This window comes from Drosophila takahashii, chromosome 2R (assembly GCF_030179915.1).
Source record: "Drosophila takahashii strain IR98-3 E-12201 chromosome 2R, DtakHiC1v2, whole genome shotgun sequence".
Taxonomy (NCBI): Eukaryota; Metazoa; Arthropoda; class Insecta; order Diptera; family Drosophilidae; genus Drosophila; species Drosophila takahashii.
The window spans coordinates 23,134,771-23,161,881 of record NC_091679.1 but is presented as its reverse complement, the minus strand read 5'-3'; the positions used below and the strand labels follow the sequence as shown (position 1 = coordinate 23,161,881).

The 27,111-nt window shown below is 37.0% G+C and overlaps 2 protein-coding genes across 2 annotated transcripts in view; both read left to right on the top strand.

The window, feature by feature from the left end:
• Nop10 (Nop10 ribonucleoprotein) overlaps positions 1-27,111 on the top strand; it is a 107,852-nt gene that overhangs the window by 34,319 nt on the left and 46,422 nt on the right. The gene's annotated exons all lie outside the window — the stretch shown is intronic.
• Positions 1-27,111, top strand: part of LOC108063111 (serine-rich adhesin for platelets) — a 46,493-nt gene that overhangs the window by 8,148 nt on the left and 11,234 nt on the right. Inside the window, exons 2-3 of the mRNA XM_044392894.2 lie at positions 5,708-5,838; positions 14,705-14,883. Coding sequence (XP_044248829.1) covers positions 14,706-14,883 — 178 coding nt within the window. The 5' untranslated portion in view covers positions 5,708-5,838; position 14,705. The remainder of the gene's footprint in view (positions 1-5,707; positions 5,839-14,704; positions 14,884-27,111) is intronic.

The window sequence follows — 27,111 nt, the reverse complement described above, 5'->3', positions numbered from 1 at the left end:
GTAGCATTTGGGTGCTATGTAAAAAAAAAGTTGTACATATGTACCGTGAAAAATGACTTACGACTAGCAAAACATTGTTTAAGTCAATAAAAAAGTGCAAAAAGTAAGTAACCTTGAAAAGTTTATATGAAAATTTAACTGAAGTGCTGAGAAAACTTTTTATATGGCAATAAGTAAAGCTAAAAAGAATGTTAGATAAGTTCAGGAAACACTACAAGATATACTTATGTATTTATACATACAACTAGAAACGAAACACAATTAAAACTTGCAAAATAATATACAGACATTTAAGAAATATATGTCAATTGGAAAGTTAATGCCAAGAATACAATGATACACCATTTTATTTATTTAAAACTTAAACAAATTCATGAGTAACTATTTTCTAACGATTTTGATAGACTCAACCGAAGATTTCCATCACTTTCAACTCTTTGTTTGGATCTCAGCTAATGACCTGCTAAGCTCTAAAAGGTTAATAAATTACAGAAGATAAAATATTAATTTGTTTCCGATTTCTCGGAGAGCTGAAACTAAAAACAGACAATGATAAATATTCAAATCGTTAGTTTGTGTGTAACTTTCGCTTTTCCCTTATCAGCTTTGAAGTTTAAGGAAGTGCTGGGAGAGACGACCTTTGAATGCACTGAAGTATTACAACCAGGACAGATAAGCTCGGGCCAGATAATTTATGGGTGGTACGAATGCGTATACGATCTAAAGCACTGTCGTTGGATCTGAGACCCTATCGCGAACAGCATCCGGACCACACCCTCGCATTGGAAAAATACTGAAATGAAACCAGATCCAATCTCCATTCAGAGGAGGAATGTTCAGAAGTCATTTGGCGGATTTCACGCTCCGTTGGTTCTGATTAGAGGCGTTCGATTTGTTTGTTTGATCCGATCATGCCAACAATTAAATTCAATGAAATTTAATTTCGCAATTGAATTTCATTTTCAGCATACTTGCGAATTACTCGAGCGTTCAGACTTGGCTAAGTATTTGTCTCCCTCTCACTTTTCCCTTTCGCCTCCTGTTTTCCGATTTTCACTAGCCCACTAAAAGCCAATATACAATCTATTGGCCTTTCCTTGTTTATCGGCATTTTGCTTAAGTATTGAAATTGGTCATGGGAAATTTTAGTGGATATAGCTTTTCTAATTGCATGATTTATTCTAATAGCTGACTTCAGAATTATAATAAATAGTGTTTAAATTGCAGATACGATAGAAAGTTTCCTCGGATAATGAGAATCGAAGAAGTACGAAATATAATACTAATGATCTCAGCAGGATATTTAACTTAATGGACTATTAAAAAACCCACTAAATAATAAATCAACAATCCTACAAACTGCCGTTAAGGTCAGTGCCCTGTGTCTTTAGTTTGACAACAGGTTCCTTGAGCAGAAGGAACCCATCTATAAGTCGTATAAACAATACAATTTTGAGTTGGTTTGGTTTCCGCTACTCATGTTCATGCCCCATTGACTTACACTCGAGTCGATCGATCGAAATGAAGGGGATTGGGGAAGACGATGATGATGGCCAAGGGGCGAGGCCGATTTCCACAGCTTGTCCGTACTCGTTTCATTGCCGATCATTCGGGTTTGAGGTTTACGATATTCTATTTAACGGCTCATCGGGTATTCGAGCATAGATCGCCTATGGATCATGCCCCCAGGAGGGGATCTCGAGTTTTCCTTTGTTCTCAGCCCGCTGCAATCTTAATGTGCGGCTTAGGTGAATGACTAACGGCCAGCTAAACTATGACTAACTGGTCTCAGGTCGAGGTTTGCTTGAACAGTTCAGGTGTTATAGAAGGGAAATGGTATGGCATATTCATTTGAACTAATTTGTCGAATCTAAGCCACACCGTATATGGAAAATAAATTATTTTATTTGGTACCTCTGATCTTGAAAACGGGATTTCGCAGTAACACTTTGTGGTCACTGTCACTTATTTGGAAGTGTTAATTTAAAATCTACCAAATTCGAGATATGTGAGTCACCGAACCAGATTGTTTATAAACAACAATTTATTTATCCTCCGATTTCATTATAATTTACAAGACTTTATAATTATATTATAATTTGTTTTATTTATTAATAGTTTTATCTGGCCGCTTAACCAAGTTTCAAATCAACCCAAGATCATATTTTCAGCACAATTAGAGCATATTAAGTGTGGCAAGAGTGAGTGAGAGGTGTGGAGGGCGAGACAAGGAGGGAGAACGTACTTCTTGTTACTTTTTTCTTCTGCTTTGAGAATATATAGTAAATTAACGCCACAATTAACAGAAACGAGTTTTCGAGTTAAGGGGAGAAAACAGAATGAAGTGAGGAATCTGGCCATGGATGATCTTTCGCATTGTTATGAGTTATTGGGTGGAAAAGGGGGAAAAATGGGAGAAATAAGCAAGGGGACTGATTGGAGTGGCAAAGCAGCTTTATTGAACAACACAGTTCTTCAAGTATTTATGCTGGACCCCCGCTGAAGTGGCAAGTTCGGTTCTTTTTGGATTTGTTTTGAAAGAAGGGGATCGAAAACCCAGCGAGGCGATGGAATCGACTGAAATAGTCTGAAAACAACAGAAATGGAGTGGAGGAGAAGTAGAAGTAGAAAATGTAAATTTGTATGCCACATCGATGATGACTTCAATTTTCCAAACGAAACTTGAAAGTCTTTGTGAGCACATGAGGAATACACAGTGGCTAACTTGTTTTTGCTTTTGGATCTTCTATTCTGTAGAGTCAAAAAATTGGTAAAGTAATCCAAGCCCAAGTTTAGGTTGTTACCATCAAGTTGATGTGTTATTGTTAAGTTTGCTATGATTGTGGCTATGAGTTGACTTTTATATACGTTTTTTTCTGGCTTTTTCGCCTCTAGCTTGATGTGGTTGTGGTTTTCCAGTTTTCAGTTTCTTGTTCGGGTTTTGGTTTTACTTTTATTACTATTCCACTTACGAGCTGTATGGCATTGAAGTGTTGCATTACCCCGGACTTTAGGCAAATTCTGTCTTCGCTAAATTCGCAATCGCTGGCGTCACTTTTTTGGCCTACAAAGTTATGTGACAAATTTTCCATAAATACATTTGGCCGGCGGGCGAGAGAGTTCAGTAACCCCCCATCTGAACTGACCTATTTGCGGCGATTGCCAAGCGGGAAAAGTGAGCGAGAAAGTGAGCCATAACATCCCGGAAAGCGGAGTCAAATTGGGAAAAGACTTGATGGTTTTCCTTGAAAATCGAATTTATAATGCTCTTCTGGATGTATCGTTTTTTATAGATTTATAATTAAAAATTCCTATAGAGTACAAAGTATTTTATAATACGATCACATAATAAATAAATAATTTAAGTTTAAAATAATAAATATTTCTAATGTCAATAATAAAGTCCATTTACCCTTTAAAAAAAAAACGTAAACAGAAGTATCTTTCGCAAAGCACACAATTATTTCTTTCGTTCACTTATTATTGTATGGATACATTTATGGGAGTGCAAAGTTTTCTTTCACATTAGCATTTTTGTTTATTTTTGGGGTGTTCGGACAAAATGTTATTTCTCCTGATGAGTGAGTGAATTTTATTATTTTCTGCCATTTTTAGAAATTTTCGAATATATTCCAGCCCACAATTTGGCATATTTGAATTTTAACTATGTTCTTATGCGGTGAACCAATCTAATTTAGGGAAAACGAATCAAATGACAAACGATTTTCAATTAGGATTCATAGAAACAGACGGAAAAGCTAACCAATTTGAGTGCATAAAATTAATGGCAACAGGCCGCGATTAAAGCGTTCCAAAACCAGTTTAGAATTCAAGCTCGGATAATTTATTCATGGATTCATCATTCGATGCATTGTTCGATAAACCAAATACAAACTTTTACTTTTCATCATTGTTTCGGGCCCATTGTGAGTGCTCATCTACGAAGACCCTCGAAGAGATCTCCCCCTGCAATTAATCTTGGCCAGCCCCAAACCATCCAATTAGATAACCCCGGGCCTACTCACGTGTGGGGGCAGTGAAAGTTTACGGCTCGTTCTAAGCCACTGGGCCAGTCCGGAGTCCGAAATCTGAAATCCGGAATACGGAGCCTCAGACGATCGCAATTTGCATAAAACACTCATCTAATAAAAGCCCTATGCAGTGGGCAGTCGGTCGAGTGCTCGATCTCAAATGGTATCGCATCGTACGTGGAAATGCGTAGAAATCAGATCATGTTTTTTATAGCCATAGGTACCTTTTCGGCGATTGATGATGATGATAGGGCTCGCCGTCTTTGTATGGGCAGAGTTTCACTACCGACGAACGATTTTATTTTCAAGATTGAATCGGAAATGGTAAAGTGCATCACGACTCCAGTGAAAACTGTTTCGTTGCTGTCTTTTTTAACTTGATTAGGTTTATGTTCAGAGACTCTAAAACGTTAGATTTGGATAATCATATCATCTATTTGATCATTTAAGAAGCTTTTCCTAACTGCCTGGTCTTGAGTATAACAAATTTTTAAGTATTACAGTTTTTAAATAGTTTCTGGCTAAAAACTTAGAACATATCAAGTCCCCAACATAATTTTTGCCTCGCTAACTCTGTTATTTGGAGGTTATTTAATTGCAGACTTACTGCAGGCGAGTCTTACTTTCGCACAAAGCTCTGACCTCACCCCTCACCGAGTTTGCCGCTCATCGACATTTTCGCCGGGCCATTTCTATGCAAATCAGCTGAGAACACGCACACTTCGGTTGGGGGCCAACAGGAGGTGGCGGTCGGGATGGCCTCATATACTTATAATGGGGCACCGGCTTTCAATACACCGCATGATATGCGATATGGATATGCAAATTCAAAGGGGTAAGGGTGGCCAAGGGGGCCAAGGGACTTTGAAGGGAAGGCCTAGCCCAATGTGCGAATTCCTTTGGCCACGGGCTTGGCAGGAACGTGACAAAATGAAGTCTGTTTTCGGTATTCAAGCCTTACGTAATGCGCCTGTTTGGGTCTTTAGTTCTGAGCCATTGTAGTGTTCGTAGTGCCCGAGGATAATCAAGATTTACGGTCGACTTTCGCCGTTATCATCGACCAATGGGGCTGGGAAATCCAGGAGACGTCTACGGATGGCAGATTGTGCCGGAGTTCACGCTCCCTTTTTGGGTCATTGACCGCCCAATGTGTTGATTGATTCAAATGCAGGAGATTTTCGGACTGCACAGAAGGAAAAAACGTAAATAATATACGTAAAGATCAGCTTGAGTGTCAAGTTATATAGTTAATTTAATGCGAACTGAACTTATAAATTAATCATATCATACACACATCAAATTGTTACGTCGTTTAATTTACATTTTAAATTGATAAAAAGATTATAGGAAATGTGAAAAACGATATTGATAAATATAAATAATAATAAAATAACATAATAATAACTAACCTATTTGATTTGACAAATATTGATTAATTTTTTGTGTACTGTTTTCGAGCAAGTTCCTATAGACATGTGGCAATAGATCATGGTGTGCTTTTGATGAACATGAACTTGATGAGTTCATAAATAGCTTACAGTTCTTGGGGATACACATGCCCCACACATGTGTCCCTCGAATCCAGCTGATCCAACCTTGGAACTCACACATTTCGATTGCATCACAGCGCCCTCGAGTGAACCATTTACTCAATCTGTTTTCGTTCTTCTTTTCAGACCACCAACAAAAGAAGTTCGAACAATGTAACGACAACTTAAACGATCTAAACACAATCGAAAGGCGTAAAATTATTGTATTGCCCAAAAATAAAATTGAACAGACCTCAAAAGCACTCCAGCGAAATCAGGTGAGTTGGGCAATGATTTGGAATTGCTTCATTGGTTGGGAAACGGTCTGAGATAAATAGCGGAGCATAATCATAATTCGCTTTGATCTGGATTTATTTTCTGTCTAAATTCTTTAATAGAGCAATCTTTAATTGCGTTGGGCAATGTTTCTCTTAAACAGGAAAATAAGCCACCCCGAGGTGAGATAACCCTCCAGTTTCTTTTCTCGTTGGGATTAGCTAAATTTATGTTTATGCGCGGAAGGAACCCTTCAAATGTCACTGTACGTGCAGCATTAAAATGTAAAATTTACGAGTAGGTATGCAAATGTACGTTAATATATATACTTATTCGCACCTGGGCGACGGCGCTGTTGTTATGGTAATGTGAGCTTCGTTTTGGGGCTTCATTCTCATTACAATAACATTTTTGCTTCATTGTTTGCAGCAGATCCAAAGACCTTGGTGGCAGAGTGACCTTGAATCTGCGTGTAATTCAAACCGTATAATCAGACTGATTAGGCCAAATAACAAAGAGCTTAACACCTTCTCGTCGGAGAGAAGCAATAACTCAGGCAAAGAAAATCAGGACAACCTTGTGATGTCCTCAGTTTTTGATGGCTTAATTTTTCGGCCAAACCCATAAAGTAGGCAGTTGTGCCTTGCGGATTTCCTTGACTAATTTCAAGAAGGTGGAAAAGGCTGAACACTTGCGGAAAATTTCCACCAACTTGGCCACTCTCCAAAAGCACAAGGGTACACGGATTCTGTTGCTGAGAGGAAGGAAGTCGGTTCCTTTTTGCCTTATTTGGTTATTCGGTGACAGACTTCTGACAATTTCGTTGACTAGGTCAGGCTCTCTCCCTTTTAGCATAGGAATGAATGTGTGTTGTCTTCACTTTTGGTTTCGGTGGGCGGAATTGCGATTGCGCAAAGAGAGAGGGAGATTGAGAGAGTTATTGAGGTCCTGGCAACATTTTGTTGGCAAAGTTTTATCACAGTTTTATTGTAATTGTTTAGAAACAAAATTGTGATAAAAAGTTTTTTAACAAATATAATATTTTTCGCCGCTTAAAAACTAGGTAATAACCTATTTTTCTGACATGGTTTTTTTTTCAAAAATTTCCGTAGATAGATTTTCAAAACTACCATTCTATATCAATTCCAATAAAAACCTTAGTTTTGAAATTGTTAATTTGAGATTTAAAATATAGTAGTAATTTTTCAAAATAATTGTAATTCGTTTCAAAATATTTCTTTCAAAATTTCTTTGATTTATTCCAACAGTTTGCTAGTTAGAGTTGCAAGGTGTTTTCCTTGCAACATAAATCCAGTGGATGTAAAACTTTATGAGCAATGATGCTGCGATACCGATACCGCCCACGCAAAAAGAGCAAGAAGGATGGAAAAAAGAGGGAAAGGGATGGCTAGCTGAGAGCACCATCTCGCAGTTGCGCTCCTTGACCTTGGGCACGAACGCACTCATAGACCCCCCGATTTCATCCGCTCCCCTAAAAACGGCTTTACCCTTCGGCGCTGCGAAATCCGACCAGAAATTCCGATTCAGTCGCTCACTTCCAGCAGCCACAAGTTGTGGCCACGCGGATGAAATAAAAACTGAGTGAAAACAGTGAGGATTGAAAAGTGCTTTCATGGTGAACGGCGAAGATCCCCCGCAATGTCAGCTAGTCCCACCGATTTGGATCTGGATCTGCAGTATGTAAAAGGATACAAAAAAGAAAATATGAAAAAATTACAATCCCATCTGGCTGTCAATTAAAAGAACGCAAAAGTAAACAGCAAATAAATCAACAACAGCACAAGTCAGTTTTTTTTGCTCTTTCTTGGGCTCAGAATCTCTGAATCAGCAATTGCTGCGTCACCATCATCGTTATGGCAACGCTCTTATCGGAACTTTTACTGACCCCCACCTATTGATTTCCATCGATTTCCATCTATCATACACAGATTGATTGATAAGAAGGTGGGGACATTTTCATGAGCCCCTCGAATGGGCCTCGGGTTCAAAGTTCGCATTTGTCAAATGGAGCGAAAATAGGGACTGTATAAACAAGCGTGCCGTTTGAAGAGCCCAATCAAATAGAAGGAGATGAGATTAAATGGGCCTAGGAAAAACAATGGTCTGGGATGGAACTAGACTCCCCTGGGGCGGTGGATAATTTATTGGTATTTAGGAACCTCACTTAATAGCTTTGGGATTGAATTTCAAATTAATGAATAAATATTAAGCGCAAATAGTGGATAATAACTCAGGTAGTTTATAGACCAAATTAGTCTTCAGTTCTCTTAAACCCATTCTGAAGGTATTGAAAGATGTCGGTAGAAAAGGTATTAATTTAAATTGATTTGACATATCAATTACATAGGACCTAAATCCTTTTTATTTTTTTGTCTTGTCTATGTAATCAATTTAATATATTTCACACATCCGAACGAGCTCTTGAAAATATATACAAGTATAGCCAACACTTGCTAATTTATTTTCTTATCAGCCTCACGCCCGCCTCGCAATACTTGTCCATCATTTCGCAAAAATTGAAGTGGGTAAAAAAATGCTCATTAAATTTTCCTCAACCAAATGTTATCAGAAATATTTATGTTCGCCTTTCCCATTTGAAATACTTAAGCTTTAGCTTCTATACACAAGATACATTCATCTGCTGCCCCATAAACAAGTAAATATATAAATTCCCCGCGTTTTCAATTAAGATTCAACATCAAATTGCTAGAAGCATAAACATAAAATTTAAATCAATACGGCTGTAGGGGGAATGAGTGTGTTAATAATTTAATTTATTAAGAAATAAATCTGCATGCAAAAATTTTTTTAAAATCCTTTTCCATTTTCATGTCAATTTAAGTTTTTAAGCCTAAACTTTGGCATTTTCACACTTTGAGACGACCTTCAAGTGGCCCGAAACGCCCCCGATTCGCGTTTTGTCCAAAGCCGAAGCAGCCTGGTCATTAAATTTGATGACAGATCCATTCAGTCGGTGGCAAATAAAGTGCGGTAATACTCCGGAGGTTGTGCACCGTGTGGTGTGCGATGAGCATGCACTTTTGTTCAGTTGTTTGCTTTTCTTTCTCGGGTTGTGTGAGCTTTCCGGTCAGGGGCACTTTCCTTTTCAATTTGTCCAGCTCTTTAGCTTGGCCATTATGCCACTTGGCCGTTTTGCAATGACGCTTGCTGACCAGCCCGCCATTGGGAATTGTGCTGAAGTGTCGGTAACAAGTGGGTGCACAGGGCAAAAACATCAATGAAATTTTATTAGTATTTATATTTCTTTCTGTCACATTAAAAATTATAATATACATTTTCGTTCCATAATATTTTTAAAAATCCTTAATTTACCTAACATATTATTTTCATATTTTCTTAAACACTTAAAATTGATATTTTTCGAATTATAAAAACTTTTTTTTTAAGTTTTAATGAAATACGAATTTTGAAAATTGATCTGTAAATATTTTTCCATCTAAAGAAAGGATTGTAAAATTTTATATTACATAAAAAATATTTTGAAATTCCGAATTTTTCAACGCGGATTTATTATTAAGCTAAATAATATTTATAAAATTATTACTTCAAGTGTAAATGTTGCATATAATTGAAAGTTTAATAGGTTTAAATTACTGTAATTTTTTATAATTTACAATATCATATCAAATTTTTTGAAAAAAAGCTAATTTACTCTCCTCTTCTTTTTTGACGTGTAGTTAATGCCTTAAACAAAGTCGAGAATCTCGCAGCTCGTTTGGAGTTGAGTTTGCACTAAAGTTAGAGCCATAAGTCGGCTTCCTGGCCCATTGTCTGTGCCTCTTCGTAATTAAGTTGGCAAATTTGTGTAATGAGCGAGTGCAATTATACAGGCTGCTCCGTGTTAGGGCCTATGCAAATGCCACACATAATTATAGTTTGTGGCCGCTGCTTTTTTTTACTTTGGGCTGTTTTGGTTTTGGCTTTGTTTTCCTTTGCTTTTCGTTTTCATTTTCGTTTTCCCTGCAGTGTTTGGCCACTTTGCCAAGTGAGCTGAGTGGTGAGTGTGTGCTCATCTGCGAAATGCAAATGAAAGTCAAAGTTAATTTGTTAGATTTTCACGTTGAGATACAAGCCTGCGAGTCCGCCGGCAAAAACTGCGTGACGGTGATGAGTTACTTTTGCGGCTACGGTTAGGAAAAAAATTAAGATAAAACTGCCAGACCACGTCTCAATTTTCCGTCTGCGTCGAGTCTCGTCGCGGTGGAAAAACGCTGGAAAAACTCTCGACGCACAGTGGCGCCTTGGGCCAAAAAACGTGCAATAAATCACTTTTTCGACTTTGTCCTAGAAAGTTGTGACCCATACCAATCGACAGGTAATTGATCCACTATTACAAATATGTAACCCTTTTTCAAATCAAAAAATTTTTGTAAAAGATATGAATTTTCAAAGTTGAACAATTTTTCACTTAAAAAAAACACACCGTTTTTAGGTAATTTTTCGCACTTCCGGGGGGTTTTTCTTAAAAACTAGGTATCGAATCGCTTTGCTTCTTTTTTCCACGGATTGGTGTGTTAGTTAAGAGTAAAAAAAGTAAAACATATTGCAGTTTGCCATGCGCATCTCTTAGTTATGAGTTATTTGCGAAACGTCCATTTTTTCCATATTTTTCAACTTTGATGGAAAATAAAAAAAAACTATTTAATACTATTTTTTTTATACTTCCGTAAAACGTTATTTGGACTTTCTTCTTGATATTACGAAAGTTGTAGCTGCGTCCGCCTGCGTCCGCGGTTTTAAGAGCCAAAAAAGGGAAAAAAGTCATGGTCCCAGAAATTGCATATGGCGCAACCTTGTGAAAGATTTGTCCAAAACATGGTTTTAAAGTCCTGAAAATTTTATATGATGTTCAACAGCTCGATATAAGAAATTTTAGTTCTACCACTTTCGGAAAAACTCGCTAGTTTAGCGGGAAAACAGCTATAAATAGCTAAAATACGGAAGGCCGTAACTTCTAAACTACAGAAGCAACAGACTTGTGCTGTATCTCGTTTGAAAGGTTTTTAAAAAAGCTTTAAGCGCCTCCTAAATGTAGTTTGTGTAAATGTAATATTGAAAAAGATATGCACAAAACAATTTTTTTTAAAATTTTTTTGTTTAGTTTTTTTTATTTTTCTCGAAAACAGCTCTAACGATTTTCTTTAAAACTTTAAACTGTATAGCCCTTGAGATTCCTTAAATTTTGGTATATATCATGTTACTGTAAAAAATCACGTTTAAATGTTATTCAGAAACGAAAATAGCCACTTTTGCCAGCTCAAAACAACTTACGCTGCCTAAGCATTGAATTTAGTATGTGCGAATCCAAACTGTATTCTAGGGTCATGGAATCACAACCTTGTCACAGAGTTAGAATCTAGTAATTATAGTCCAGAAATGTTAAGTCTATTGGATTTACCAAGTTTACCAAATTGTGACCATTATTTCAAAAAACATGAAATATAAAAATTTTTATTTTTAAAAAAAAACTTTAATTTTTTTTTTTTTGTTTTTTTAGTTTTTAAAAATTAAAACATAAAAAAATAAACTAAACAAAACGTAATTTTAAAAAAAAAAAAAATTTTTTTTTAAAAATTCCAATTTTTTATTTATTTTTTTTTAATAAGTTTTAAAAATTACAACATGAAAAAAGAAACTAAAAAAAACAAAAACTTTTTAAAAAAAGTTTTTTTTTGTCGGAAAAAAATAGATTTGTTTTTAAATTCTGACTTTGCCGATTTGTAAGTACGCCTCTGCCACGCCCACTCCCTGTCTCAAGCAATAATTTGAAAGGTGGATCAATTATCTATCATTTGCCGTTTACAAAATTCAATTATCTTCACTGGTTCAAAAGTTATGATTTATTACCAAAAAAAAGTCAAAAGGCGCCACTGTGCGACGGCGCAAAATCAAAGGTGGCATTTTCATTGCGGCTTGCATGCCTCGAAAATGCGGCATACTTTCGGGCTGTGGAAATTTAATTGGATAACTAATGTCTGCTCTTCAGACTGCTGGGAAATTTCTAACTTCAACTAAGTTTTAAATAATATAGCAAAAAAATAATTAAAGTTCTCTTAGGAGATTATTTTCATTTCTTTCATATTATTTGTATCATCTTTATAGGAAAAATGCAGTATCTTTTAAAATAATGCCCAATGAATTTTAAATTATTTTATTAAAGCCGTTAACAAGATTGATGAACCAAAATATTATATTCGCAATCATGAAAATAAAATATTTTTTTCAATATGTGTCAGTGCTGGATTTTATGAAAAAGGGATAATTTATAGAAATTTACTTATAAAACCTACAAATTTTGGTCAAATTTTTAAAATTGTGTAAACTGTTTGATTTTTATAAAATGCATTAACTTTGAGTGTAGCAATCGCACAAAAAACTTGACTCATAAACTATAGTATTTAGCGTACTAATTCCCCCTACATGTCCAGCTCAATTGGCAGCTTAAATGAATTTCGCCTTGGCATTCCCCCAAGTTCAATGCCAAAATCTAACTTAGTGGACTGTTCTCCTGACCATTCCTCCCCTATATTTTATGTGTATATCATCTATAGACCCCCCAGAGCAGTCATTCCGTTTAATTAACCAACGCTCAAAACGAAATGAACATTTTCCAGCTGTGTTGGCTGTGCTGCTCATTTGTCTGCTCCAATCAGCATCATCGTCATCGTCATCGCGGTTTTTATCATCATTACGGGGCTCTTCATCGTTTCATCAACTGCACCCATGCACCCACGAGTGTCGACTCGACTCCGTGGCTGCAGTTTCCATTTCAATGCGCAAAAAACGCTTAAACTGCAATTTGCGCTCGTTCCTAAGCGGGGAATGAGGGGGAAAAGTACCAAAAGGGGGGTGTTCTCCCCACTAATTAGCACATCAAATTCTCTGTGCACACGAAACACGTACACATTGCCTAGTGGGTGGGGTTTGTTGCCTTAAAGGGGTCAAATGTCAGCTGAACGCGTTATTTGGACAGCCCACCTAACTGGGTTAACTCACTGGCTCTTTGGAGCGTTAATCCTCGCCCTCAGCCGCATTAATTACATATTACTCGCGCAATAAAATAAAAGTAAACTGCCTAAAAGTATGCAGCTGAAAAGTGCAGTAAGTCCCAGTTCAAGAAGTCATTTAATTTCCTAACAAATTTATGCTCTTCGTAGCGATCATCTATAAGCTTCTTTTCAAGTTGAAAAAAAAACAAGAAAGGAAGCTAGCCAGCATAAGCGTGCAGATCATTCCTATTAAATTAAAAATTTTAAAATGTTAAACTACGTATTATTTTGACTTTAATTTTTCTATTCTCCTATGACAGCTTTTTAAATTCTGAAATATTAAACTAAAGGGCATATTCCAGACTAGACGAGAGTATTCCGATTTCGATAAAATTAAATTCGTAATTAGGAATTTAAAAAAAAGTATTATTATCAAGCGTTGGAAATTGTAAGTCAAAAAACATCGAAGGTATAATTTTTTTTGATTATTCCACGGAAAAAACATGGCTAGATCGATTCTTGTGAGTAATTTTATTTATGTTTATATTTAAATCAAAGTTCAAGATGTCGTAAAATTCAAGTCTATTAAATTTCTTCTTGTTCATCCAAAAATCTTTGACAGTTAGGTATTTTTAATATTTCCTTCTTACTTACATCACTTGTAAATCATCTTCCCGGTTAAAGAACTTTGCCTTGCCCACTCAATTCGGCCTGCCTGATGTAATATAAATCTCACAATGTCTGTGAGTGTTCGGCATCCCCGAACTTGGCATGAATCATCCGTTTGCTAACCCATTACTCACGGCCCATTCTTACGGCGCCAAAACAAAGACGAAATAAAGCCAAAGACAGCAAACAGCAGACCATGAGCCAAAGGCATATGCACATCCACAACGTCTGCGGGCCACAGAGTTCAGATAAAGGGGCAAATTCCTAGTTGAAAATAGCTTTCCTTGAAATGCCTTTGGACCAGCCGCGTATTCGATATCCCAGCGATTCGAGAGAATCCACTGAACAAATGGAAAATGCATTCTGCTCTTGCCGGGCCATGACATTTATTTATTGGATGACTCGGGTGATCGAGTGGGTTGACTGAACTGACAGTGGGATGGGCCAAACAACAGTAATTTTTGGCACTTATGTATGTTCCTGTGATTCACTATTACTCCCTAATACTTGAAACATATTTGAATTTACAATTTTAAGATCATGAAAAATAATAATAATGTTTTGTATCTAATGTATATTACTGAATAATTGTGTAGCTTTTGAAAAAATAATTATTCAGTTTGTTTTGAAAATAAGTATCTTGGCTTCTTCCTAAAAAGTGTGTAACCTATTTTTATTAGTTTCAAACCGGATTGGTTATCATTTTTGTAGCCGTCTTTCGTTGACAACCAATTACTTAAATTGCGAAAAATATGTTTATCTATAATTAAAAAGTCAAGACATTAAATTACGCAGCCTTAAATAAGTAGTGGTTTTAATAGTCCATAGAAAATTAAATGCCACGAATTAAGGACTCTTCAACCCAATTGCCCTGTCACTCTGTCATTTTGCAGACCGAGTTTTCCCGCCAGGTTGCGATGGCTTTTATCGCGAATGCAATATGACGTTTAATTTCCCCCAGAACACCGCCATAATGGGGATCCATTAGCGCGGTGTCGCAGGATGTCAGGGCAAGTGAGTGATGGGTTCTCTTCGTAGAAACTGAAGAATCTATGGCGGAAAAGTCCGTACTCCCACCGCAGAGGAGAGATATTTCCATTGCACTAACACCGCATATTTGCAGATGGCAATTACAAATAGCTTTCCCCCTCTTTTCGCCCCCAAACAGAATGTCTTCCGGCCTGATGTCGTGTGTGAGGGAAAACTCGCCGCCGCTGGAATCGGAGTTGGATGCCAGTTGTGCCGGGGGACCATTGTCATTGCCGGAGGGCCACGCCCACGCCCACGCCGTCACCTCCACGCCAATCTCCAGTCCAGGAAACGATGCCCACCAATCCCCGACCGCCGGTGAGTTACCTAATTGCTCTCATAATACCATAATACCCACATACGAACTAAGCAAACAAACAAACAAATACGTGTAGATCCCGTATTCCTGCCAAGGAATTTCTCGTTAGGCTGCAATATTAAATCATTCAAGTGCGGAATGCGGGATTATGAAATTGCCTTGGGCCCATGGCTCTCGTTCTCCGGGAATCGCTTTCAATATTGAAGATTTTCCCTTCACGTGTTCATCATTTCGAGGAAATCCCCCAGGACACGGGTTGCGAAAAAGGTTCGCTGATTGCCAAAGGCTTGGCCTTTGGTTTGATTGCCATCCCCAAAGGTTGTCGGCAGTTTGGCTGGAGTTAACCTTGGCTCTACTAATGCTTTATGGACTTTGAATATCCGTGCTTGGATAGAATTTACCTGAAGGGGTATAAATTTATATTTATTTTTGCTTAAAATAAATTTAACGAAAGTGATATAACGAGTGATGACTATAGAAAAAGTGATACCCTTGGCTAAAAATATCTGCAGATTGGATTACATCACTTGCCAGAGTAATGCCATCGATCATATGGAACGCGGTAGTCGCTCCGGTCTTCCTCGTTAAACTAAGTGAACCAGCTTTGTTTTTTCAGCGGTCTTGCAGAGTTCAGAGCTGTGAACCCTCCGCAGATATGGTTAGTTAGGAAAGTGTGCAAAAGACCCAACAAAGCCGCACTATTGTACACACCCTACATGGGGTTAGGGTTTATCCGACTTAGGCAGATAGTTGGGGAAACGTAAATAGAGAGATGTAAGAGTTCGTTAGATTGTTTCGTATGTGCATAATTAGTGGGATGTTTTGGCTTTCGGTTTGTTGACGCCACCTCCCCCAGATTCAAATACAGATGCACATACAATGAGCGAGAGATAAAAGTGGCCATAATACATATTCAGATTGGGCCACATCCACATGGCTGTACCATATGTATTATAGCTTAGTTCACATGAGAACCGGCCTTTGTCTATTTGTTTTCGTTGGGCTCGCCCTCATATGGCCACCGACAACAACTGAATAACTGGATAATGTTTATATAATTGTGGGCAATACCATGTAGCTACACGTGCTAATTAACGCCCCCGACTTTCTACGGTTAATGCAAATCCGCATCGAAAATCGACCACAAAGGTTCTGGCTTGGCTTCGTAATGGGAATAGGAAGCTTTATCCATTTCGGGGCCGCGAACTGTGGTCGCTATGACGACACCCACAAAGAAATGCCATCAACAATAACGGACCATGTACATACAACTAAGTTTCAACATGAATAAATGTAACATAAACAGGTTCGTGTCGGATCGGTGGACAGTGGGTGAAATCGCATGGAAAGTATTATCTTTGAGAACTTAGCCTACTTTTTAATCATTTAATTTATTTTTTTAAAAAACTTAAATTTATTCTTCCTTATGATTTCTATAAAAATTGTCTATTGCTGAAGAACAGGAACTAAAAGTTTATCACAAGGAAAGTTGGGTTCGAATGGATCAAAGATTATATTATGCACTTCTACCTACTTTTAAAATTGTATTGGCAAACCAAATTAATTTAATAAGGTCCTTATTATGATAATGTTAATACTATGATAGGAACTTTTGGAAAGCTTAAGTCGTTCAGTGTTTGCTAGAAACATATGGTTAGTTAATTATTTGTACATCAAATAGTCTTAATGGCCCACTGTCTCTGTTGTTAACAGCGCTCTGTTAGCTGCTCAGACGCCTGGCAGACACCTGCAGTGGGCCAAGAAACGCTAATCAGTCCGAATTGGCAACACAACCTGGCCAATAAGCCCAATCCCGCTGTCGATGACTCGATTCGATTCATTTTAGCCGAGTTCAGTTGAGTACGGCTGGTTCGGTCTTTTCCGTTTTGTGGGGTCTGTTCGGCCTTTTCGCTTCGTTTCGTTTTCGTAGATTTCAATTTCAGTTCCCGAGAGTGAGTATTTTTTTGTGTGTGTTGCGCTGGGGGTCTGTTTTTTCGATTTCCACGGCGGTCTTTCGCGTTGTCCCATTGATTCAATTCATTCTGTGCGCTCCGCTCCACCTGAACAGGTGAGCAATTTCGCTGTCGAACGCGCCGGTTATTGCACTAATTGAATTGTCTTCGCTGTGGCTGATTGCAATTGCAATATTCAATCGAATCCGTAATCCCGATTCGCAATTCGCAATCCGTGTGCGATCAACCCGAATCCCATAAGATACAAAGCAGTAAAAGTCAACAAAGTTTAATCAATAATATCGGAAAACATACCCCATTCGAGTCATCGAACTAAGTGCAAAGTTGTGTGTGCTATGAAGTGAGGTGAAGTTAAAGTAAGGCAGATACATGTACTTACAGATATACATATATGCCACATTGTGTCTTCTAACTGAAACACGCTTGTTTACAACGCGCAACAATCAGTAAAGTAAACAATTCGGTTGAATAAAACATCTGCCGCTATTTTTGGCGTTATGATACATATTTAAACAGGTAATAAAATGTATTGTATTTTTATACCCGTTACTCGTAGAGTAAAAGGGTATATTAGATTCGTGCAAAAGTATGTAACAGGTAGAAGGAAGCGTTTCCGACCCTATAAACTAGACATCTGCATGAATAACAAAAAATACATATTCGAATTGACAATGTTCAAAATGAGTTGAATGAGTTGGAATGTGTAGGGAAACTGGCTTGAATAAATAAGTGTACTGACGTAAAACTCAGTCGAACCAGAAATGGTGATGGAAAACGAATCGAGTAAATGAGTACACGAACAACTCAGACGAATTTATTCGAATCCATTCGACTTCTTACATGACGTCATAAGGGCAAAATGGAAAATTAAATTTGTTTTGAAATACTTACATAAATATTTGGTTTTTTGTCTTTTTATACCCTTGCAGAGGGTATTATGATTTCAGTCAGAAGTTTGCAACGCAGTGAAGGAGACGTTTCCGACCCCATAAAGTATATATATTCTTGATCAGCATCACTAGACGAGTCGATCTAGCCATGTCCGTCTGTCCGTCTGTCCGTCTGACCGTCTGTCCGTCTGTCTGTTTCTACGCAAACTAGTCTCTCAGTTTTTGAGCTATCGGGATGAAACTTTCCCAAAAGTCTTCTTTCTATTGCAGGTAGTATATATGTCGGAACCGACCGGATCGGACAACTATATCTTATAGCTCCCATAGGAAGGATCGGAAAAGAAAACGTTAAAAAAATTCTAGCTTCGGTGTTTTTTGAAATATCACCTTCTACTTTTGGGGATGTTATTTTTTAAATATTTCTGAATTTCGAATTAATTATTTAAAAAATCGGACTACTATATCATATAGCTGCCATAGGAACGATCGGGAAATTAATGGAAAAGTAATAGGAAATAAATTCTAGCTTGTTTCGTTTTTATTGTATTATCTTCTACTCTAGGATATGACTCTTTTTAAATATTTCCGAATTTCAATTTTTATTTGATCAAAATCGGACGACTATATCATATAGCTGCCATAGGAACGATCGGAAAATTAATGAGATTAATGAAATTAATTGAACATTTTTGCGATTTGTTAATTAATAGGAATGATCTGCAAGGGTATTTAAGCTTCGGCTGGCCGAAGCTAGCTTCCTTTCTTGTTTTAAATTACAAATCTACCTTTAGTTTTAGCTCGCCACTGAATCCAACCATGCCATTTTCATATTTAAATCCTAAGAATTCGCGGACCAAGGAGGAGAAGTATAAAATAGTGTAGTGAAGAGGCAGAAAGGAATGGTCTTCCTTCTACCGCAAATCCTAAGAATTCGCGGACCAAGGAGGAGAAGTACAAAATAGTGTAGTGAAGAGGCAGAATGGAATGGTCTTCCTTGGACCGCAACTTCTTAAGAATTTATCTAACAAACTCCAGGATGACAATACTAAGAAGTCGCGGTCCAAGGAAGACCATTCCTTTCTTTATCTGTGGCGATAGAGGCGGATCTTTTGGTTCTGGGATATGTTCATAAAACTAATTGATTTTCCATATTTTTTTTTAATTCTCGTGGATTTTTGCATGTGTTTTGAGTTTAAACTAAGGGGAGCTTGGTAATTTCGAAAATAAGAAATCACAAAAATACTTATTTATTGACATACATATATGTATATCAAAACAAATTTAATTTTCTATTTTGCCCTTATGACGTCATATAAGAAAATCGAATGGATTCGAATAACTCGAATGATTTCAGCCTATTCAAATATGACATTCTGTTTTTCGTTATCACTCGTTTAACTCTAGGCCTTTTCTGTCATACTCTATACGGACCAAGATGAGATCCATTCTAGTCATAGTGTGCTGAGCATTTACTCAACTCTATTCTATTCGAATGGAATCATTTCAAAGCCTGTTTGATTCCAGTCATGCAGATGTCTACTATAAACTATATATATTCTTGATCAGGATCACTAGCCGAGTCGATCTAGCCATGTCCGTCTGTCCGTCTGTCCGTCTGTCTGTCCGTCTGTCCGTCTGTCTGTCTGTATGAACGCTGAGATCTCGGAAACTATAAAAGCTAGAAGATTGACATTTTGCATGCAGATTCTAGAAGTTCCTACGCAGCGCAAGTTTGTTTCAAAAGGGTGCCACGCCCCCTCTAACGCCCACAATCGCTTATATACGATTTTAAAAATTTCAATATTTTGGAAAAGTAAAAATGCAGTTTTATTGTGTTTATCAATACCTATCGAAATGTAGAAGAAATTTTTTAAATCGGACCATTCGTTAAAAAGTTTCGGCGGATCAAAGTTTTTTCTTTTTAGCTGAGTAACGGGTATCTGATAGTCGGGGCACCCGACTATAGCGTTCTCTCTTGTTTGGACTAGAACGAAGAGGAATTTTTGGAAAATTCGTAGGCTATTTAACCCCATTTTTGTTTCGACTTTGTATTTAAATTATTTTTGACTAACAATGCTTGTCTAGAATTGTAAAGCCCAATTAAAACGGGCAAATGAGCACAGAGTTTAAACCTATCCACATTCGCCTCATAAAATCATGGGCCATTATATAAGTTGACATGAGTTTGGGGCTTATCAAGCGATGATGATGAGTTGTTTGGGTTCAATCCCAGCTCGCGCCTCAAAGAAACCTCGTTACGAGGTGGAGAGCTAGAGATTGGGCCAATTGGCCAGACGCCTCTAATTGAAGTGCCATATGAGTTGTGTAATCAATTTGCTGCGTACCGCTTGTCGTTGTGATTTGTCGCGTTCGAGTGCGAACAACTCAAATAAAGTCACTACGTTTTGGCCAGGCTAAGTCTGATAAGCCCATGGCCATTGGCACGCAGACGACTGATTGCAGTCGACGTCTTTTGGTCTAAAGATTGGCGAGAGATATTCTCTGGAATAGGGTTTCCGATCTTATATAAAGTGTTCAAAACGGTTTTTTAGTGTACATATTTTATTTACTTTAACACATTTGTAGAAGAGGTCAAGTTTACGTTTATCATTCACAAGTACTTACTAAAATTGAATGGCTTAAAAAATAACTACATATATCCTTACTTCGAATATCAATTACATTTTCCAATAATGCCTGATACTTCAACCATATTAATTTATTAGAAACTATATTGAAAGTTTTTATCAGGGACCGAAAATAACAGTTATTTTATTATTTTTAATCAAAAAAATCTTGCACTTCGGATCCCACTAAAAATCAGAGAAAAAAGTCACATAACCAATCTAATGCGGTCTATTCAGATCCGCAATGACCTAAATTTTTGTAACTTTTTTGAAATTGGTCATGAAGTAACTGTTATTTCAGACTTTTAAAATAAAAGTCAGAGAATAACAGTTATTTTTTGACCGAAAAAATAAAAGTCCTCCGTAACTTTTATTCATGACTTTTATAATAAAAGTCTAAAAATAACTGTTATTTTTAGACTGAAAAAATAAAAGTCAAGATAACTCTTACGAAAAGACTTATAGTAAAAAAATCATTAAATAACTTTTATTTGGTGATCGAAAATATATAAGTCTTAAATATCTGTTGCTCAATTGGAATTGGAATTTTAAAGGTTGCAATTTGTACTTATACACATGAATTCTTCAACATAATAAGACCGCGAATTCTTCAGACCTAGAGGAACCATTAATGACCATGGTAACAATTTTTAAAGTTCTAACCAATACAGCCATTCATGAATTCTTCAACATAATAAGACCGCGAATTCTTCAGACCTAGAGGAACCATTAATGACCATGGTAACAATTTTTAAAGTTCTGACCAATACAGCCATTCATAAAGTCATAAACATAATAAGACCGCGAATTCTTCAGACCTAGAGGAACCATTAATGACCATTGTAACAATTTTTAAAGTTCTGGCCAATACAGCCATTCATGAATTCTTCAACATAATAAGACCGCGAATTCTTCAGACCTAGAGGAACCATTAATGACAGCGGAGAATATTAGTGCCACAGTGTCCGACATTTTAAAACAGTTTGCGATTCGTAAAAGCCAAGTTTTCTCAATTACGACTGACAATGGACGCAACATGGTTAAATCAGTGGAGCTGTTGAATACTTGCGAAGATAATGAAGGTGACATTGCTTCCCGGGATGATGAAATGGACATACTTGAAGGAGTTTCAATAGACTCTGTAAAGTCCGTAAAGTGTGCAGCACACACTCTCCAGTTAGCAGTGAAGGACTTCATGGACCAACAATCATGCCAAATAGTTGATAATGCCAGGACATTAGTAAAAAAATTAAGAACCCCTTCTTACAGGTAACTAAAAATCAAATTCTTTACATTATTTAAAGATAATTTTTAAATTTGATAATTACAGGAACCTGCTAATGAATGGATCCTTTACGCAACCTCCTATGGACGTGTCAACTAGGTGGAACTCCACATACTCGATGCTGAAACAGCTTCTAAATCTAAGGGAGCTTTGTGAGATGCATGTACCTACCTCATTGGCGAACGAGGACTGGGACTATTTGAAGACCTTGGTAGCAACACTTAAGCCCGCCTACATAGCCACAAAAAAACTGCAAAGCAGCCAGCTATACATGGCAGACTTCAACAAGCTGTGGATTGAACTCAAGCTCAATATTAAACTTATGAAAAATAGTTGCAGCGATCTCTTAGCCGAGTGCCTCGAAAAAAGAGATGAAATTTTGTTAAACAATTCTGTGGTTCTCTGTAGCCTATTCCTTGACCCTAGACTTCGGCGAGTTCTAGGACAGAATGAAGCTAACCGAATATCCGCAGTACGTCATTTAAAGGACCTCATGCAGCAAATATTTGCTGTTAAAAATTTTGTATGTAAACATGAAAAGATTACAAAACGTTGTTAACAAAATTTTACAACTTTTATAGGTAAATTCACCAACCAAAAGTTCATCATCATCATCATCATCATTATCATCGTCATCATCATCATCATTATCATCATCATCATTATCATCATCATCATCATTGCTAAATGAATTTTTAAATTCAATACCTAGCGAATCTAATGAAGAGGATAGTAGTGACGAAGTAGGAGCCAAACTCAGAGAAGCTTATTGGGAAATTGAAAGCTACTACCCTAAGCCAATCGATACCACTATTGACGTAATGGAATATTGGGAGAAGGTTAAATTTAAATTGCCATATTTATATCAACTGGCTAGGGTCGTGCATTCAGTGCCGGCCACACAAGTGAGCGTGGAGCGCTCGTTTTCGGCACTGAAACTAGTTTTAAGCGACTTAAGAAGCAACATAAGCCCTGAGTCGCTTGAAAAAATATTATTTGTAAAACTCAACAACAAATTCAATGAAATATAAATTTTATATTATAAAAATACGTCAAATGCATTTTTAATATTGAACATATTCGGTAGCACTGCGGGGTTCGATTGGTGAAAAAGTTTTACTATGTAAGAGCCTATGGTTTCTCTAGGTCTGAAGATTTCGCGGTCTTATTATGCTTATGACTTTATGAATGGCTGTATTGGTCAGAACTTTAAAAATTGTTACCATGGTCATTAATGGTTCCTCTAGGTCTGAAGAATTCGCGGTCTTATTATGTTTATGACTTTATGAATGGCTGTATTGGTCAGAACTTTAAAAATTGTTACCATGGTCATTAATGGTTCCTCTAGGTCTGAAGAATTCGCGGTCTTATTATGTTGAAGAATTCATGAATGGCTGTATTGGTTAGAACTTTAAAAATTGTTACCATGGTCATTAATGGTTCCTCTAGGTCTGAAGAATTCGCGGTCTTATTATGTTGAAGAATTCATGTGTATAAGTACAAATTGCAACCTTTAAAATTCCAATTCCAATTGAGCAACAGATATTTAAGACTTATATATTTTCGATCACCAAATAAAAGTTATTTAATGATTTTTTTACTATAAGTCTTTTCGTAAGAGTTATCTTGACTTTTATTTTTTCAGTCTAAAAATAACAGTTATTTTTAGACTTTTATTATAAAAGTCATGAATAAAAGTTACGGAGGACTTTTATTTTTTCGGTCAAAAAATAACTGTTATTTTCTGACTTTTATTTTAAAAGTCTGAAATAACAGTTACGTCATGACTTATAAATAAAAGGTGCTGAATAACGATTAATCGATGACTTTTAAAGTAAAACTTATAACTGTTACGGTCCCTGGTTTTTATAACATTGTCATTATAATAAATCTTGATTAGCCAATATACTTACTAATTGCACTTGAAAGTTTCCGTTGACAAAATCTAGCCAAGCAACGAAAAGAAAAAAATGAGGCTCCTTTGATAAATATATGAAATATATTATTATTATTACTTTCATTACCTCACTTCTTACGATTCAAGTAATGATCTAATTACAAGTAGTACCTAACTAAACATATAGAGGGGCATTACTTTGTGTGACAATTTCCTTTTCTCTACAATCTTTGATAGTTCTCTGATAGCTCCACTACCCAGTTATTTATAGCTATTGGGCGTTATGTCTAATCTATATAGCCGCAAATGCACTGATACTGTATCTCAGTTTCTATTTGGAAGAATTACGCAGCAGTCGACTGGCAATTCTCCGATTATTCGCAGTGTGGATGTAATTAATCATACGCCTTGTTGGACTCTTTGACCAACGAACTCAACGAACCTTGGCTAATCCATCGGCATATAACATTCAATTCAATTCTCGAGGCTTACAGCATTGCAATTTACTATATGCACGAGTAAAGCCAACATTTGAAGGCCCCGAGAGACCCGTTTGTTATTTTTTGTGCGAGAGTTGTGCAATTCTTGGAGCTTTTGCCCAGCTCTTCGGGGCTTCGGGTGCTGGTTCTTCTCGTTCTCCACGGTGGTTCGCTATTTTTATTCCACGCAAGTGAACTCAGCACTTGTTAAGCGGATAAGCTGCCCACATGGGGTGTTCCCCGGGGGGCGGTCGGGTGGGATGTGGGCGTGGCCCACTTGACCTTACCCAATACAACAATCCCAAGAGCTGGTCGAGCTCACATCCGTTGGCAACAAAAAAAAAAGGTCTCCAATTACTGCAACTGGCTGAAAAGTTGTTCGCCATTTGATTTGCACAATTTGCATGTTGAGTGTGGGGCAACAACTTTGTTTTTTTTTTTGCCAATGATTAATTAATAAATAACGAGCCCACTTGCCAGCAGCCGAACCTTTTTGGAATTGCAAATTCAGAATCGAATGGCAATTGGTGTCACTTGAACACCTCCGAAAGCCCACGTGGGCACTCGAAACACAAAGCTATTAGAGCCAACATTAATCCCAAGGCATCAGGTTGCCAAATTGAAAAGCCCCAAATCAGTTTTGATGAATTACCAACCCAAAACCAAAACCAAGCCAAAGATGACAATGACGCCAAGATTTCGCCCACATTCGCGGAAAAAGCGAAACCCAAACTGATGACAGCACACAAAGCGAAGTGAACAATACGGGACCTAAAGTAATATGAAATCTTGCTCAATAGTCTTTAGATAAATTAGAAATAATTTATCCACAATGCTGATGTAATCGGGATTGCCTCATAAAGTGAATCACTGAGTTCGTCGTCAAACTTTTCAATTAAAGACAGGCGAATCTTTGAAAAATTAATTAAGGAACTTTTTAGCCAAGTGCAGAAGTGACGAAAAAAGTCTGACTGCTGACCCAATTAGGCATTCCATAAATAAACAATTTTCACTTGTCAGAGGGGGTGGTAGTACATGTATCCCATTCTTGGGCGGTTAAAATTCCATTAGCGAGGTCCCCAAGCAATTTTCGGAGAGCAGACAGCCAGACACCCCGAGGGGCAATAAATAGAATGACGTGCCGGTGGGTGTCACTACCCCTCGGTTAATATTTATATAGCGAATTACTTCTTTTTCCATGACTAAGCCAGCGATGACCAGCCCCAACGCAGGTGAAATTATTCATTAAAATCAAGCCATCAACAAAGAAACATAAATGAAGTATTCGTACCCATGACAACACATGTGTTTGGCCATAAACAAATTTATATACATTCGTAAATATATGTAGTATCTCTGGCTGTTCGCGTGTCGCGGCCCCAAAACGTGACTGTTTTTTTGATTAGAGGTCGAAGCTTTCTTGGCAGAGTTCTTTGATATTGGTTTTTAGAAATTCTTGTACTTCCGCTCAGTTGGGTTCTTTTCTCTAATTAATATATGGACTTACTTGGGTTGGAATGCAGACTTTCCATTGGGAGTATTTGCTTGAGGAACTTTCATTTCTGGTAATGACACACAAATTTCCACGAGTGAGTCACTTAAGAGATGCCGAATTTCGGAGATGACTAAAAAGCTTATCAGTTTGTTTTGGGTTAAGCGAGTTCATAATGGGTTTGGATTCCATATTATTGATTATAAACAGCTTTAATAGTTTTCTTCATAACATCTACGTAACATAAGCTCCAAGTCGTAATATTTACACTTCACTTAACTTTGATGCATAGGTATACTTACTAGCTTGTGTAACTTTCTTTATTCTCTGTGATCGATAAGGAATTACCAACCGTCGTTCTTTCTTCTACCTTATCGGTTATTGAATGTGTACAAACATTATTGGAGAGGGCCGTAAAATGAAAGAGCCATAAAAGCCAATGCAGTCATTATAATTTGACTTTTAGAGGTTTTAATATTCTAGAGTTTGCACTGGAAGAATCCTGTAAAATTTTGGGTTTTCTTGGGTAAAAGTTCTTTGTTCACGAAATTGCAAATATGTAAACCGTTTTTAAAGATAAGATTCGACCTTGTCCAGTAATTCCAAGTACAGGTTTTTCACGTGGTGTCCGATCGGTCTTATCGACGCTTCCCCCATATAAGCCATCTCTCTCACTCTTGCAATCTGTCCGTATTTCCCTTTCATTCGGCTGGGAACTTCCCTCCATTGAGAGGTCTTCAGCTTTTGCCTATTATGGTCATGTTTTTGGTCCCATTCGTTTCGTTTTCGCCCGTTTATTGTTTACTTCTTATCGCTCAATTTGTTCTTAGTATATTGTGGTCTTCACTTATTGACGAATGACAGAACAATTCTTGGTTTAGCAGCTGAGTAACTGAGGAAGTTGACTTCTTGTCACTTCCTCGGAAGTTATCAACTATTTTTCAATGAATATATTTTGTTTATGGTTTTATTTACAACTTTTTTCGATTACGAATCGTATTTCCTTTTGAATTGAATTTCTCCATCAGCACTTTAATGGAAATCAATTTTTAAAATTGAATCTACTAAAGGAATGGAGCACGTAAGATTCCGTGGCTGTTACTGCGATAACGTAATTCCCACCGTTGATGATTGAATTCCCTACGCCTGAGTGTGAAAACCTAATCCCTAAGAGATTTTGCTCTCACTCTAGAATATTTATGCCCCAAATGTCAATCAACGGGGAAGCTACGAATAGATGGTTGACATTGTTATACCTTGTTGCGTCACATAAGGCAGGCAAATCAAATTATCATGGAAGGGTGCCGATGAACATTTAAAATTTGAAATATATTTCCATGTTTTCATAAAAAGAAATGAAGATTTATTTATTGGCATCCAATCCAAAATAAATTTTAAATTATAGAAAAATAATAATTTTTTAAATGCGTGAACATCTTTGGCTTTGTATTGCTTTTTTATTTAAATGTATAAGATGTTAAAAATCTGTAATATCTTTTTAAATTTGTTTTTTTTTTAATATTTTTAATTTAAATTAAATTTTTATGATTCCCGCGGAATGAGGAATTAAAACAGAGTTTCTTC